Source organism: Ylistrum balloti, unplaced genomic scaffold, assembly GCF_031769215.1.
Source record: "Ylistrum balloti isolate Yb309-2 unplaced genomic scaffold, AGI_CSIRO_Ybal_v1 Utg370114, whole genome shotgun sequence".
NCBI lineage: Eukaryota > Metazoa > Mollusca > Bivalvia > Pectinida > Pectinidae > Ylistrum > Ylistrum balloti.
Window position 1 is genome coordinate 442,689 of NW_026782134.1, and position 18,230 is coordinate 460,918.

Consider the following 18,230-nt stretch of genomic DNA (forward strand, 5'->3'; position numbering starts at 1 on the left):
TAGGTCAGTTCTCGATTTGATTTCCTCATAAAAATTGAACGATTATAAAGGAAATAAGAAAATTTTGAAGTCATTCTCTGTAATTTGACAGAGAAGTATTGATATGTAACATGACAGATGAACCTTCTTAATGATCAAGATGACAGGAAAATATGGAAATGAAAACCAAATCTGTCGCTTCCTGTCAATTTCTTTATGAAAAAAATTGTCTGTTGTAGTCGTAAATTCAAATATAATAGTAAATTCTGTAATGCAACAAAAAGGTTTTGACAAATTTTCATTTTATTTTTGGGCTTTGTGAATGTGTTGCTAGGTTGTGGATTTCTGGAACAATCACTAAGCTGATTTCCTGGTACATACTGCAGTCTATTGTGTATTGTAGAACTCAGGTCTGTTTTCTAGATTAGATGAATCAGAGTACAACTGGCTGTAATAATGGCCTAGGGCCCGCCTATGTAATGTAATCTTAGTCAGCTCTCCTTATAGTTCCTGTTACCGATGTTACCAGGTAAATTAAGATGTCAGGAAAGGAATGTCAGTATTAGTTACATGTATTAGTTCAGAATTATGTATATTAAAGATATGAGTTTTAATGTTCATAGTAAAATCTATGATGAATGAAATTTAACTTTTGTATGTTCGTGACTTCAGTCGACAAAGTGTGAATCAAGTTATTCATGGCTGTAAATATTTCTAATCTTTTGACATTTAAAAGCAAAAAGCATTTTCATTTTCTTATAAGCTGAAGTCCATTCTGTGGAATGCTTTGTAATTACTTCAGTAAATACATCCTGTATAATGAGAAGTGTTGGATATTGTTAGAAGGTGACGAAAGGAAAATTAAGGACTGAAAGATTGTTGATAACTGCAAGCGAACATCTTCATTCCTGTTTATCATCAGTACCTTAGAAATATACTATGTTGTAGTATCTTACTGTTAAGCATACAAGTGTTTCTACTCAGGAGGAATAGTACATAAACATAGCCTAAGATCACACCCAGGGTTTGATTTTCTAGAAACTCTTTGAGATTATCTGAGGTAATACTATCTTTTTTTTGTTTTCAGGTTAACGTGCGCGTCACCACCTTGGACGCTGAGTTGGAGTTTGCCATCCAACAAAGTACCACAGGAAAACAGCTCTTTGATCAGGTAGGTACTCCCTTAACCATTCCAGGTCAGCTCAGACATCTGAAGTTTTGTTCACAGATGTGGAATAATCTGGTCACTGGGGAGAGTAGTCTTTGTTAACTTGTCAGGATTTGCTGCTGCCCTATCAGCAACAGTTACCAAAATGTTAACCCTGTCCCTCCATCAGTGCCCAATCAGCAACAGTTACCAAAATGTTAACCCTGTCCCTCTTCAGTGCCCAATCAGCAACAGTTACCAAAATGTTAACCCTGTCCCTCCATCAGTGCCCAATCAGCAACAGTTACCAAAATGTTAACCCTGTTCCTCCAGCAGTCTATTACCCAAGTACAATTTCTTAAAAATTACAATCAAAGTCTTATACAGACAGATAGGAGAGCTTGATACTGTGATGTGACTTGTAGGGCACTATAGTGTTAATGAGATGTATGTTTGTTTAAATTATATATACAAAAAAAAAAGTTCAATTAGTACAGTGTTTAGTCAGTACAGCTGGGATTTCACAGAAAAGAATACATTTCATTATTATGGACGATCTTGTTATGACAAAGCTTTGAAGGGGATTATGTTAAAACTTTAAAAGTGGCCCTTAAACATCACTGGCAAAAGTGTATAGATACTAAAGAGATTATGTTTAAAATGATGCAATATGTTCGCCAAATTCAATCCTTTAAATATGAGGCTCACAACTTATCTATCAGCCCTCCGAACGTTTAAATTTGTATTAAAAGGTACTGTTCACTAGTGTGTCTTTTGTACAGGTACATGTACCAGGTAAGTAAAACATATATGTATCTTTTAATGATAAGCATGTTTTTTATTTATGCTTTATGTGTATAGATATATTTATGTATATATATAAACTCTAATGATTTTATCTATTCTTTATTCAGGTTGTCAAAACTATCGGTTTGCGAGAGATATGGTTCTTTGGTCTCCAGTACATTGACACCAAAGGCTACACAACTTGGTTGAAACTCAACAAGAGGGTAAGGCTACATTATGGTATATTTCCTTTTCTTGTTCATATAAGTCTAAAAAGTCAAAAATGGTCTTTGGTATTATCTAAAGACAAAGTTTGTTGATGCCATAAAGGTAATTTCTAATAAATATCAATAATAACTAGATATATTCATTTTGTTAATTTCTCAAAAAAATGTTTCTTGAATCACTTTCAGACAGTATCATATTTGTATCCCCCACTACTTAGATTGGGGAGGGGAGGTGTTCCAAAGTAATTACGTTGTGTGTCTGATAACATTTTTGTACAAGATCTCTGAACAGATTTGGTTTATATTCATACCATATTATCATATCATGGTTTTGATTTGATTTCCACTCGTGAAATTTATAAAAGAAAAATTCATAATTACAATTGTTCAAGTACACAATGAATTTTAGATGTTAAAAATTAGCAAAGTTGCATGTTCTTTGGATGTGCTTCTGGACAACAATGATGTGGATTGTGACATACTGTTTGTTTCAAATTGCATAGAATTCTTGTGGGCCAAAATCCAAATCTTTGAAATTAATAGCTGAAAATTCTGTGAAGATCTAATTGAAATGCTTTTCTAACTTTTCTTTCTTCATCCCTACATCACTTGATCTCTTTTTTTCAGGTTTTGAATCAAGATGTCAAAAAAGAAACACCAGTACAGTTCAAATTCAGAGCCAAGTTTTTCCCAGAGGATGTATCAGAAGAACTCATCTTGGAAGTCACACAAGTATGACAACCATATAAACAATGACAGATATTTAAATTATAATGAATGGGTGTCCATAATCTTGTCTGTCAGATGGTCATTAGATAAATAACAAACCAATTTAACTCCGTGTACAGCTGTACCATTTAAACAATCTTAAATCAGTGTCAAACTGCCCGTGCATCAAGTGACATTTTAAAATTATTTGGTATAATCATTGTGATTCTGTTTGTAATACCATTTATAGGATCAGGATAAAAAGCATTTTATCTTTAGAATCTGAGATTACTATATTTCATCACATATAAGCCCTCTCTCCCGTTGGAAAAAATATTGATCAACAGTAGAGAAAAGGGGGATGCTGGAAAAAATATTGATCAACAGTAGAGAAAGGGTTTATTTGCATCCCCACTGTATGTTTTCCATTTTGGATGATTGTCGTACTTTATTTGACGTCAGATAGCCACGATAACTGACAAGAAATGTAATATTGATTTGGTGACAATGTAATACAATGTAACCAGGAAATAAAGAAATGTTTCCATCATCTCTTTTATGTTCCTTATGTGACTCAGTCCAGGAACTGTTGCTTTTTTGTAGAGGATGTTTTTCCTGCAAGTGAAGGAAGGTATCCTTAGTGATGAGATATATTGTCCACCTGAGACATCCGTCCTGCTAGCCTCCTACGCCTGTCAGGTAAAACACCAAGGCAAGGATGGTGTGGACCTTTCCAACGACACACTCCTACCCCAAAGGTACGGCTAACAGCAATTGAAAGCAGGAAATTGATAATTTTACATTGTTTTCCCAAAATTACAAGGCCAGTGATGGTAGAGAGGAAACAAGTAATGTAGTGTCGCTTTAGCAATAAATATGGCTGATGTTTGTGATATGATGTGTTGGTAATATTATTGTTAATAATTGTTGTTTCAATTCTTACATTAAACCATAAGGCATTGCTTTCATCTGGACATTCTGTCACCATTTTTTTTGCTCTTTGACATACAAGATTTGGTGAAAACTAGTCAACAAGTGATTTTAGCTTTGTTTTTTCTATGTATTTAGAGTAATCGACCAGCATAACCTCACCAAAGACCAATGGTATGAGCGCATTGCAAACTGGTATGCAGAGCACAAGGGAATGCTTGTGTAAGTATTATTTCCAACAATAATTCTAAGCAGATGTACAAAAAAAATGTCAGCATCACAATAAATGAAATTAAGTGGTAATATCAAATTCTAAGTATGCATCCCAAATATATATTGAAACTAAATTTTGTTTGTAATAATTGACACTAGGTGCTAAATTGATGTAAGGGACATTACTCACACTTTCTTTAATGGAGTAACACTGTGGACTGTTATTTTACAGATGTGATGCCATGTTGGAATATCTTAAAATAGCACAAGATTTGGAAATGTATGGTGTGAACTACTTTAAAATCAAGAACAAGAAAGCTACAGTGCTATTACTAGGAGTGGATGCCCTCGGCCTCAATGTTTATGAAGAAAATGATAAGTGAGTAGCTAGAGCCACTAGGGGAACACGATCAGCAAAGGGAGAGATCTTAATGAAGACTTTATTGTTTTGGAAGAGCTTAATATTTAACTGAAATGGAATGGATATTACAATGGAACTGTACAACAGCATTAATGTTTAATTGATAGTTTTAAATAAGATTGTCATATAAAAAAAATGTTAGCGTATAAAAATGCCATCATGTTATTTTGCATGATTACAGTAAGGTTACATCTTCTGTATATTGTTTGTTTTTGTTTTCTTATTTCCAGATTGACACCAAAAATAGGATTCCCATGGAGTGAAATTAGCAATATCTCTTTCAATGACAAGAAATTTATCATCAAACCTATTGACAAGAAAGCACCTGCAAGTATTTTATAATGTGTTTTTTCAATGTTTACTGTTTTTTTTCAATGTTTACTACCAAGCATACTTAACATATTTTCTGACCTATAAACCGCATCCAAATATAAGCCACCGTGCTGGTTTTTAGCAATTTATTTTTATTTGATCTACATATAAGGCACACCGGAATATAAGCCCCACACTTTCTTACAATGTGGTAACCATTATGTTGACATAACAGACACAGACATGATATAACAGACAACGGAAGCCAGTTTATCAAGATCACAAGTAAAACATTTAATAGAATTTTGCAAATGGATAACACATAGATAATTCATTATTTCTTTGATGTGTTTCTAAAATGTGAAATAGCAATTATCGAACTAGTTTTGCTTGGGAGCCTTCAAGGCCTTCAATACACGCCTTACGTTACATACATTTTAATTAACAATGTCTCCATTGGTGGCTTACAGTCCCATATTATTTCTTGTAAGTTACGCGCTGTCATTCTTATCATAAAACTTAGTGAATTGATAATTTTGAACAAGTCTTGCTGAGTAATTGACCATGCTTGATTTCTTGTAAATACAGCATGATGTTATTCTATCTTCAGTATTGGGGCAGCCTATATCCACCTTTCGTTGTAGAGAGCATTTCTTGCTTGAATCTCTAGCTAAATTGATCAGCAGAGGTTTTTCTTATAATATGTATTTAAAAGTAATGTTTGATATCACAAGTGTCAGTGGAACAAAAAAAAATTTCAATTTCAAATGAAAAGAATATTTGCTGAGTAGTGAAAATTGATATTTATGAGATTTCCTTTTTATTTTGACAGGACTTTGTGTTTTATGTAGAACGTCTTAGAATAAACAAACGGATCCTAGCACTTTGTATGGGAAACCATGAACTTTACATGCGCCGTCGCAAACCTGACACTATTGAAGTGCAGCAAATGAAAGCACAAGCAAAGGAGGATAAACTCCAAAAGAAGGAGGATGCTTTGCAATTGCGAAAGGCTACGGAGGACAAAGAAGAAGCCGAGGAACAACGTCGTCTGGCGCATGAACAATGCCGTCTGGCGGAGGAACAACGCCGTCTGGCGGAGGAAAAACTTCTCTTTAAAGAGGAACTACTTAGAAAGCAAGAAGAAGAGCTCAAACTGCAACAGGATGGTTAGTGGGAATGTTTGCAAATTGGAACAGAAATCTTTGAAGCTCTCGGCCTAAATCAATGAACTTCAATATTTTATTTTGATATATATAAGAGCATACAGATATTACTGTCTTTGTTATAACTTATGGCATTGTGAATCCAAATTCTAAGTGTTGGATATACCCTGTATATATAAACTTTTACTTAGTAATGACATGTGAAGGAAAAACATTCATTTCCATAATCAAAATGAAGCAAGAAAGAGAATGAAATTGGAATTCATGGTACTATATAAAATTTTGGCCATTTTAGTGCCTTGACACCCTATTGGGACACTGTTTATGTATGAATTTTGTTTTTTTTTTAAGATGTAAAGTCCCTAGTACTCTATACATTTTGATGGAAAGAGATAAGGGAATAATTGTATTTCTTTGTCTATTGCAGAGCGTATGGAGATTGAGAGGAAGCTCCATGAGATGGCCTTGTTATCCTCTGCAGTAGAAGAGAAACAAAACCAGCTGGATGAAACAACCAACCGCATGAACGAACTTGAATCACGCCTTGAGAGTATGAAGGAAATGAGTGAAGCAGAAAAACAGAAACTGGTATGTCTTTTTATGAAATATGTAATTTTTATGAGATATTGTCTGAAAAGTTGGTTTATTGGAAGCCAGGGGATGTAATTTTTATGAGATATTGTCTGAAAAAGTTAGTTTATTGAAGACTCATGAAACATGTTACTGTAGTTTGGACCAGGAATGTTCTATTAAACCTCAACAAAGCAGCAGTAGCTTCTGATGCTTCAGTATATTTGCCTGAAGTCTTGTATGATATTTGCTTTGGTTTCTGATTTGTTTGGGAAGTGGAAAATTATAGATCGCAAACTAACGCTGAGTCCAACTAAATGCTTATTGGGCCTTGTTTGTGGTTGGTAATAAAAGCTGATAAAACTTTAAGGTGCTGAAATAACAACAGAAGCCTAAATGTTCTGGGTATGGAATGAAAAATAGAAGAAAAAATGCCTCATGGATGTGACTGCTTTAAAATTTCCAGTCATGGAGTTTGCTTGTATTAGGATGATAACAGGACTAGGGGAATCATTGACTTGTTTGAAATATCATTGTGAATGGTGGTGGAATCTCTTTTATTTATCATTGGTCTTACATACTACCATGGTTTGTAGACATTTTTATTGCATTTTGCTAGGCATCAACACAAATAAATGTGGTATGTATCGTCACACATGGAGACATTGATAAATTGTGCATTTTGTCGGCAGTTTTGGCACATCTGGAGAGCAGTCATGTTATCAAAAGAAAAAATCAGTTTAATTCATGGTTATTTTGAATTTATAGGATTCATGCTTTTATTAATTCTTATTTAAAGATCATTTGAAGATTTTTTTAATGCTTCTTTCAAATAATCCAGTTTTCTGGGATGAAATTTTTTCAATTTCATAATTTAGGAAAATATTACTGTTATTTCTTACATTTTCTGTCAGTTGTGGGTTCATGTTATCAGATCAGATGCACAATTTTTAACAAGTCATAATGATGGAGCATGGCAAGAATTAAGTAGTCCAGCTTTTGTAAAGATAACATTGAAGAACAATATGAATTTATTTTGTTACCAAAATGGATTCTACTCTTTCATGATATTTTAATTGGGTAACAATAATAATTCTTAATCTGCTCTGTCAAACACATGGTGGCACTTCATTGTATTCATACTTTTGATTTTGTTGAAATTTAACATGAGGGATCCCAGGTACAAGATTAAGTTATTGACCCTTTCAAATTATTTATGTACTCCACTATTTTTGGAATTAACATTTGTGTATCATGCATAATCACTGTATCCAAAATAACATTATATAGTAGTTATGTACACGTGTAGATATTGATACATATCTAGGAGTTTTGTAATGCACAATTCAAAATTATATACTTGGTGTGTATTTAACGGAGAGAATATTGAAGTAAGTTGTACTGAAACATACTCTGAAGTTTGTTTTGTTCAAAATTTCCTATATATTACCAAAACATTAAACCTGAAAAGGTTCAAATTATCAAGGAAGTCATGAAATGCAGTACTATTTTCAACATCAATTTTTTTATTAAGGTGTTTTATTTACATGATTTTGTACCTTTTTCGGATTATGTGAAAAAAATAAATCAACTCAGAAAAACAGCTTTTACAGTATCAACATACACAATATATTCAGTTAGGTTGAAGGATAAAGGAGAGATATCATATTGCCTTTATTCTGTTCATAAATGTTTGCTTCTGAGGTCATCTGAAGAGTGATGATGACCTATAGCCATCCTGCTTTGTACATCGTCGTCTGCCATTCACCATCCAATGTGCGTGAACTTTCGACTTTTCAAATGTCTTCTTCAAGTCCCACCAATGGGATTGCGCTCAAACTTGCATGAAATGATACTGATATGGTCCTGACCAAGTGTTGGCATTTTTTGGGTATGTCTGAAATCTGTGATGGCTGCCATCTTGAAAAACATATTTTAAACTTCTTCAGTGCCACTAGTGCCATTCAGCTAAAAATTGGTGGGAATGTTAAGGAAAGGTAGCCAACAAAGTGTTGTTATTTTTCAAGCGTGTCAAAACTTTGATACGGAAACTAGGGAGGCCATTTTGTAACATGATTGCGCAATCATGGTTTTCCTGTGCAACACCTATTTCAAACTTCCTCTCAAGTTTCACCAGTTGGATTGAGCTCCAACTTTACTGTTAAAAAATAGGTAACACTTGTTACAGTTGCCAACTCTTCACCAAAACTACTATCTGAATCATGGAAAACAGCTTCTTAGTAAGATTTCATTTAAAGTAGAAAAAATAATGTCTCCCTGCTGAAAATTTTTTTGTCAGAAGACTGTTAAAGCCCATGGGTCTCTTGTTCTGATTTTGATGATAAACCTGAAAAAACATTGTTTTTCTTGTGCTTATCCACGTCTTCATTCAGAGAGAAAATGTATTGAAATATGAGAAATTCAACCACTAGAATATTTGGTTAGCAAACTCTAGCTTTGTTAACCTGCAAAATTTTGCATGCAAGTATTTACAAATATTATACACACACATAAGTGACTAACAAATACCATATACAAAAAATGTAATGAGTGTTACAACCAACAACCACAGAAAAATCCTGTAATTCAAATTTAACAATATGAATTGCCTTTGTTTTAATATTGAAGATGTGATTGAGAAAAAAGGTTCAAGGTGGTATTCTTGATTGAAAAAAATGGTCCTGCTAAAATTCTTGATTTAAAAAAAAGGTTCCTGCTGGTTTTCACATGATTGCAATGTTTAAAATATAACATTTCTTATCAAATACCACCCTACCAAATTAATATTTGGTGACATCCCTCTTTTATTGTGAAAGGAATTTAGGAGCATCCATAATACAACCATAGAAAATGTTTGACCATGAAATGTAAAGCTTTTTGCCAATGTAGCATTATCATCTTTCATCATATCAAAAGGGTTTTTAGATGAATGAAGAAGGTATGGGGCATAGCTGAGAAAATGTCTGTAATAATTAAGCATAGATTGTTGTTTTGTTGGTATCTATTCTGTATTCAGTAAAACAAATCATGTGACAAAGGCTAGCTCACAGGCTGTCTGATGGGAATTTGAAAAGTACAGAAATGTTTTCCTGTACATTGTATGCATTTTAAAAGTATTAAGGCAAGACAGAAATATCATACTAGATCAGTTAAAAATATAGAAAACCAGGGGGAAGCCACTTTCATGCATACTGCATGGAATGGAAATGTTTATTTCAAATGAAATAAAATTGCTTTTAAAAGAGACTGATAAGGAGAGTCAGAATACACCAGGTTATATTTAGTGCAAAGATAAAAGAATTTTGTCATAAAAATAAATAGGTTGTATGACGTATTGTGGAGTCTATCAATTACATTATGTAGTATTCATTATCAGGAACTGTACATGTGATACCTTTGCTTTGTCATTTCTAACGTGATGTTATAAGGAAAAACAAGAAATATGTAGGTAATTTGTAAATGATGCCTATTATAGTTTTAATAGAAAAGATTGAAATTCATTCTGTGCTTGGATTTTTATTAGGAAGAGGAATTGAGGCAAAAAATGATGGAGTTGAAGGACCAAAATGAGGCGTATCAGAACCAGTTGCAAGAGCAAGAGAGTCTCCAGGCAAAGATTGAGGCTGCACGTATTCAGGCCGAGGAGGAACGGGCGATGCGCGAACAGAAGGAACGGGAGTTTAGGGAGGCAGAACAGTCGCGTCTTGACATGGAAGAGAAACTCTCGCAAATGAAAGAGTCTGAAGATGAATGTGAGTTCCAAAGATAATAAATTTGTCACCCTTGTTATTGTATATAGCATATAGAGTTTTCTATCATGAATCATAATTCAGGTCATGCTATCTGAATTACTATTGGAGAATCTGTTAAACTAATGTGACTAAATTCAGGGCTTTTTCTGACGTGTCTCACGGACTGATATACTTCCCAATCAGAATTAGGTGTCAATTTTCCTAATTCCAAAATTTATTTCTCCAATCTGATGATGATGCATATTTGAACCGTAATAGCATGTTTTATGACCAAAATTAAATGTTTAGAAAGAGAGATTATGAAATCTATAAGGATGAAAAGATGCAAACAATAGTAGAAAACTTGACACTTCCTATAAAAAGCCAATTGTTTCAGTTCAAACTGACATGCATAATGTCAGGCCTGTCAATTAACACATGTAATGACAGGCCTATAGCCAGGTGTTGGCATAAATGCTCTTTATCTTAACTAATAGAATTGGTGGACATCATTCCAACTTTAGAAAGAGGTTTCTGTTTAATGACAGTTCAGTGGCTGTTTAGGGTAGGGACAATTTTCCAAACCCGATGCTTATTTGCATTGAGGGTCAATCAAACCCTGTACACTTTGGTCAGTATTTTTAGGTACAAAAAAAATTAAGAATTCTGTCTTTATAATTCAATAAAAGCAATATGAATGAAAAGTTTAGTCAATATGTTATTTTTTTGTTGATAGAAATATTTTGTCGAAATGTAAATGATATTTTCCAATTTAAGTCAGAGACCTTTTTACCGATTTACCCAGAAAAAGTCCTGAAATAAATAGATTTCTTCTGCAGTCACAATTACAAAATGTACAGACCTTCTTCTGCAGTCAAAGTGATATGACAAGCTGTTCAGACCTTCTGCAGTCAAAGTGACATGACTAGCTGTACAGACCTTCTGCAGTCAAAGTGACATGACTAGCTGTTCAGACCTTCTGCAGTCAAAGTGACATGACTAGCTGTTCAGACCTTCTGCAGTCAAAGTGACATGGCTAGCTGTTCAGACCTTCTGCAGTCAAAGTGACATGACTAGCTGTTTAGACCTTCTGCAGTCAAAGTAATATGACTAAATGTGAAGTGCTACTTCTGAAATCAGAATAGTAGGACTAAATGATGGACTTTGATGCAAGGTTATGAACCCCAAGATCATTTTACACTAGTTCCCTTCATTAGAAGTCTATGAATCAGCTCATGCAGTCGTCTAGCAAAGCATGTGTAAGAGGAATGTGTGTGATCTGTATATCTTTTGTTCGATTGTTTGAAGTTAAGTCTGTATTTGTTGTATTTCCTGTCGAAAGGACTGACTTGTGATGTACAATACAGTTATCTTTAACCTTTAGGATGTACACTGTCTTTTAAATGTGATGTTACTATAATAGACATGGACATCCATTTTGATGAATATTTTAATAGTTGTGATTAATAGTTAACCCGTTTGAATAAACTAATATTCTCTTTAAATAGCGGCTGATCTTAAGGGTGGTGAGAATGTTCCACGTCCAGAGGAAGACAGAGATGTATACTCGTCTGAAAGCAATAAGAACAGACTTGAGGTAAGTATTAAATAACTAGCTGTCACTGGTAAAAATAGAATGGGAAAACTGCAAATATTGTGATGAAACGTTAGTTAAGCCCATTAAAAAATTGATGGTTTATGGTATAAGATGCTCTCTTTCTGTACACTGTAGTTTCTGTAAGATAACTAAATACAGTCAAACTTTGTTGTTTCAAAGTTCAAGGGGCTACCAAAACAATTTGATACATCGAGACTTTGAATCTTTCGTGGTGGGTTTTATTGATGTTTTCATGTTCATGGCTATATATAGTTGATGACACCATATTTCTACCTGAGCAAACACAACAAATACCAAAACACAAGTTTAAATAAAAAGATGCATTTTCATCTTTAAATAAAACATTTTCATTCATGCTTACAACTACATTCGTGCCTAGTACACAGTATATGCATTTTACGGATCAGTTTTAAATGAAACGGCATACAGCATTAAAGTGGCCTTCAGGTGTTACAATAATTATTTCAAGACTGATGTATAAACCTTATAGGCCCTCATGAATTTCAAAGAAAGCAAATTATTAATATCATAATGTATTCTGTTCAGAAATGACAGCACTAACATCACTCATCTTCGGTCTTGGAAATTACAAGAGTGTTTGGCGATGTTCTGATGACGGCTAGTCTGAATCAGTTGGAGAATGCATGATTGACTGATAAATCACTGTGTTTCTCATGCTTTTATGCTTAAAACTGAAAAGTTACGCAAATGGCTTGTAAATAAGCAATTAAATTCTGATCTGTGTCCAGTCCTTAGTTAACCTCGTAACACAGAGCCAATGATAGCAGGCTATAGTAATCCCATTCTTAGGCAGCACTCTTCATTGTACAATACAGGTAAATATTTTTTCAAATCATGAGGTGTCAATGACTGTGTTGTCATATAGCTTATGCTGTGCGAAAAATTTTTGATGCATCGAAAAGTTTGATTTATAACATTTTGATTAATAAAGGGGTAAGTTAGTAGTAATTTATGAGAATAACATTTGGGATCAGACAAAAACTTTGGTACATCGAGAAATTTGAATCATCAAAGTTTGATTCATAGAAGTTTAACTGTATCATAGGAAACCTCGAGCAATATTCATATAAAAAATAAATTGACATCACACAGCACTAGATTGATTTCTACATATCAACTTTATCTAGATGTGGATTGTATGAAATTTGTTCAGTATTGATACAATGTGATAATCTAATCAGCACTTAGACAATAACTTAGCTTTAAGAATTTACGGGAAATGGGTGGTGTTACTTTTCTCTTTGGTAATAAATTATGGACAAGGGGAGACAATTACTTCATAATGGTTCATAAATGTTCATGATTTAAACTTCAAATCTTGTAATCACATTTTTGAAAATTTGGTATCACATTTTGTCACACAGGGAAATTTTTATTAGTGTTAGAATTTGATCGAAAAAAAAAAAGAATTATTTTGTATGCATTATTCTACAGATTTAATTATTCCCCGCTTTCACCGAAACGGGGGATATTAATTTGGGTTTGTCCGTCCATCTATCTGATGTCACACTTTCGTTTCTGTGTTCTAACTTCCCCAAATATCCAATTTGGGTGAAATTTGGTCAGCAGATGCATATTGGGGTCATTAAGACTGAGGTAGACTATCAGTGTCATCTGTTCATAATTATGCATACTAATACTAATGAGGTATCCTTTGATTGCATTGGTAGGTTCATTTCCGTGCTCTAACTTCCCTAAATATAATCCGATTTAGATGAAACTTGGTCAGCAGATGGATATTAGGGCACATAAGACTGAGTTCAGCAATCAGCATCATCTGTTAATATCTATGCATACTAATTAGATATCCTTTCATTTCGTTTGTCGGTCAGTTTTTGTTAAATGTCCAATAAAACATCTACTCTCTATAATCCTTTACATCTTTCTTTGGCTTTAAAGCAATACATCATAGCTCAAGAGAATATATCATTCTACATAGCATTATGACATGTTTACTCCTAACCTCTAAAATATTTACTAACAATATGTTTGGAAAGCAGGGGATATAAATTCCATGAATTTGCTTGTTTTCCTTTTTATTGATACTACTTGAACCTTGTTATTGATCATATTTCAGTCTCTGAGTGCAGAACTTGAGAAAGCCAGGATTGAAGGAAAAGAAACACATAATGATATCCTCCACACAGAGAATGTCAAACAGGGTCGTGACAAGTACAAGACGCTAAAACAGATCAGACAAGGCAACACCAAGAAGCGAATAGATGAGTTTGAATGTCTCTAAGACGCACACCATGCCATCTCCTTTGTGATTGAGCTTGGGTGTAGTGACACGCTGTTGTAATGATGGTCGACATTTGTCCAGATACAGTTTGTGTCTGTTATATATAGACTTACGTAACAGAAAGGAAACGGCACACATCTCCAGAACAAACGTCTATTTTTTACTTGAGGATGTATAGGATTCATATCAGTTTGTTGCAAGTATATATATGATACAAAAATATATATGTATGACATTTCATGTACGTATAAAGGAATGTGTTGAAAGTTGAAAAATGTGGAGATGAGTTTAACATAAACTACTATTGATATTTGAGAATTTCCTCTTCTGTAAATATTGAATTATATGAAAGGTATATAGAGGGTTGTCAGAACGATAGTTCACAGAATGGTGCACTATGGGTGTGATCCATATCTACTGTCTCTCACTCTCCTCTTTCCTTCATTGCTTTCTCTTCCTACCTACTGCAAATTGTTACTTAAATGGATTTCAAATACTTTACCAGAATTATTATATTTATGTAATATTTGAAGACTCTTGTACTAATTAAGGACTTTTTAGTACTGTAAGCAGATTATCTTTGTAATGTAAATGAATATACTGGTATCCTTCCATATTTCATGACCTGTTTCACTAAATGAATCTGGTTATACTTTAATAGTATAAGTTAAGAGATTGACCATTGAAGGGATTATTCAAAAAGCAGAGTAAAGATTTATGCACATAGCTTACCTTAAACTGTAATCAAAGTATAAATCAGTTACTTGATAATTAACAAATTTAATTATGTTCCTATTTTTTACACCTGAAATATTTATTTCAACTTTCTACATTTCAGTAACCACTAGTGGAGTTAAATGTAATATCGAAACACAGTTTTTCTAATATGTTGTAATGAAGACAATTACTTCCTGGATGTAACTTTATTGTAATATTTTCTGTAACAATCGTCCTATGCATTATGAAAATCAGTTCTGATGTGTACTTATTGATGCACCAGTTGTATTTCATCAGTTTCCATTCCAGTAGATTAGGGTAACACAAAATATATTTAGAAGTACAAATCGGTTATACCCATATCCTGCTGACACCAAATAGATGACTTTCAAGTATGATAAAGCGAAGCCCTGCTCTTTTATCATTTTCATTATTTAGTTAAAAATATACACAGAAAATGTATTCAATTTATTATATTTCTACTGTAATAATATTACTTTTTTGTTAATTTTTTATGTGATTGGAGATTGATTTTGTCCTGTATTTACATGTGTATTTCATTTTCATGTTTTGGATGGTATCTTTGTCATAGCTGAAGTGTTGGTGTTACAATGTATAGTTAGATTTATAAAGAACAAACCCTTTACATTATAATCATCGCTCTGAATTAGTTCACTGTCCTCATGGTATTTAGTATTATTTTATACATATGTCTGTGTTTAACTTTCGTATAGCTTTTCATTACTCAAAACAAGTGGTGAGTCTAAGCAGAGTATATATGTAGTGTTGAAGGAACCATTGGGGTATACCATGTTTATATATTTAGCTTGAAGTTATATAACTTCCATTGTTTGATTCATAGAAACCTTACAGCCATAAAATGGAACAAGAAATTTTCATTCCAAAATGTATCTGTACATATGGAAGTATAAAGGTGCATGTTTCTAACAAAGTGTTATTTTCTTAATTATATAATCCTAATACTTTATGAGATAAGTAACCCTTAAACTGAATTTTTGGTATATTTTATTTCAAAATTGAAGTTAAATAAATGGTGTTTTGCTAAAGGAATTGTAATAATACAGGTTTGATGAGGCAGTTGTAGTTGGTTATGTAACTATTACGTATTATCAACTTCTACTAATTTAATTGATGAAATGTACTTACCAAGCCATGAATATGTTCTCAAGTGTTCAATATATGTACTGACCACATTTGAGCCCTAATGATGTATTAGATTTTGGAGAGTTTGCAGTAATGTAAGGGATGAAAACAAGTGCTTTATCTGTGCTATCACGGACAAACAATTACATATTCATTAAGATATTGTTGACATCTGTACCAGTTATTATTTAGTACTGTATTTGGGAAAAAATGTTGTGTTCATAGTTGACATGAAAATCTTCATAACTTTGTTTTTGATATCATTGATTACTCGTGTCTCCCACATTCTACACCTTGACATCATTCCTGTTTGGTTTGTGGGACAAACTAGGAATTAACATTGTCCATTCAATCATAGTGACAGTAGCTGCCAGCTGGAGATATTTTGTTGTAAAATCTTTTTATCATTCTACCACTGGTCTGGGTTGTGTAGCCTGATTTAAAAAAGAAAACCATTTCAATTTTCCTTGAAGCTATGCAGTATTGCTGGTTGTAGAAAGCTTGTAATGTCAAATGTCTTTCCATTAACTAGGTCAGATCACAGGGATTGATTTGTAGTTATATTCAATATGGTTGATTTTGTTTACAAATAAAAGGTAGTAAATTGTCATGAAGACCCATTAAGTTAAGGCAGTTTGTTGTACCAAATTATCTTGCCTGCAGTTTTATCTATACTCACTTTAAACCTGAATCGATGAAGGCTTGTAACAGTTAAAATGGAATTTTTGCATCAGCTGTTGATAACGGTCACAAAGATGGATTTTGCACCCTTTACTGAAGTATCACTAGGTAAGCTAAACCGTAGCATGTCCATAGATGCAAAAATGTTTGCTCCAAATAGTATGTAGATTATATTATTAATCAAAGATGTCTCATGGAAAAAACATATACCATCTATAAATGAATAATGATATGTAATTGTCAAAATAAAATCATTGGAGTAATGGTACAATGAATTGAGTTGTTTATTAGGGCCTTATATCTGAGGTAGAATGCCCTTTTGTAATCACACTGTCTGTCCTTCCACAATTTCTGGCTCATAACTTCAGTATTTAATGACAAATACACATCAAATTACATCAAGATATAGAGTTTGACCTTGGTCAAAAAGAAAGGTCAGTTGATTGGGCGACAGACTTCAAAAACTTTATGATCAAAGAGCACATACTGACCAGTCTGTATTTCTAGTGAATATTGAGTTTGTATGCTGTCCTGTATTACTGGTGTTATCTCTGAGCCAGACACATCACTAACATCTCACCTCAGACAATGACACAGACTGTTCATAGTAAAGAGGATATATGAAATGTAAGTGGAACAGAAAATTTCCATTAATGCAGGGAAACAAGATTGGCACCACAGTACATGTATAATGTTTTATATCCTTGTCGTTTTTAAGTCCAAATGTTGAACATCATCCTCAGTGATACGGTTATAGGTCATACATAGCCATGTGACAGGGGGCAGCTCTGTGACCTGTCAGTGCTTTACTTTTTCTGCATTTACTTGGAGACCAGTATTGGTAACTTATGTCATCTGCTGTTCACTAAACTTGTTACAATTGTATCACTAGATGTTTATAAGCTTTCTATTAGTTGGTGGTCTAGTATGACATTTAATTCTTTAAAACAATACAAAAATTGACAAATGGAAAGCCTCTTCAATGGTAAAAGGTGGTATAACATACAGGGAAGTAGCTGCATGCTTTTATGACAGCCATTTTGTTATTTCTCAGTTAGTACAGCATATGAACCAAACCAGGCATGTTGATGTGTCCAAAGTCTGGAAGACCTCGAAAGACAGATGAAGATGGAGTTCTGTGTAGACAGGCAAGGCGATCCCCATTTACCATCGTCAAACATTAGACCCATAGGTAGACGACTTCATTCTAGCTGACTAGTAAAACATCATCTGTTGACTTCACTCTAGCTGACTAGTAAAACATCATCTGTTGACTTCTCTCTAGCTGACTAGTAAAACATCATTTGTTGACTTCACTCTAGCTGACTAGTAAAACATCATTTGTTGACTTCACTCTAGCTAACTAGTAAAACAACATCTGTTGACTTCACTCTAGCTGACTAGTAAAACATCATCTGTTGACCACACTCGAGCTGACTAGTAAAACATCATCTGTTGACCACACTCAAGCTGACTAGTAAAACATCAGCTGTTGACTTTACTCAAGCTGACTAGTAAAACATCATCTGTTGACTTCTCTCTAGCTGACTAGTAAAACATCATTTGTTGACTTCACTCTAGCTGACTAGTAAAACAT

At 33.5% G+C, this 18,230-nt stretch overlaps 1 protein-coding gene across 2 annotated transcripts in view; it reads left to right on the forward strand.

Moving 5' to 3' along the window:
• Positions 1–16,904, forward strand: part of LOC132550251 (radixin-like) — a 33,197-nt gene extending 16,293 nt beyond the window's left edge. For both annotated transcript variants that reach the window (XM_060214297.1, XM_060214296.1), the window contains exons 3-14: positions 1,067–1,150; positions 2,041–2,136; positions 2,767–2,871; positions 3,451–3,605; positions 3,916–3,999; positions 4,223–4,369; positions 4,642–4,738; positions 5,556–5,892; positions 6,317–6,477; positions 9,983–10,211; positions 11,699–11,787; positions 13,907–16,904. In XM_060214297.1, coding sequence (XP_060070280.1) covers positions 1,067–1,150; positions 2,041–2,136; positions 2,767–2,871; positions 3,451–3,605; positions 3,916–3,999; positions 4,223–4,369; positions 4,642–4,738; positions 5,556–5,892; positions 6,317–6,477; positions 9,983–10,211; positions 11,699–11,787; positions 13,907–14,071 — 1,749 coding nt within the window. In that variant the 3' untranslated portion in view covers positions 14,072–16,904. The remainder of the gene's footprint in view (positions 1–1,066; positions 1,151–2,040; positions 2,137–2,766; positions 2,872–3,450; positions 3,606–3,915; positions 4,000–4,222; positions 4,370–4,641; positions 4,739–5,555; positions 5,893–6,316; positions 6,478–9,982; positions 10,212–11,698; positions 11,788–13,906) is intronic.
• Positions 16,905–18,230: the final 1,326 nt, after the last annotated feature.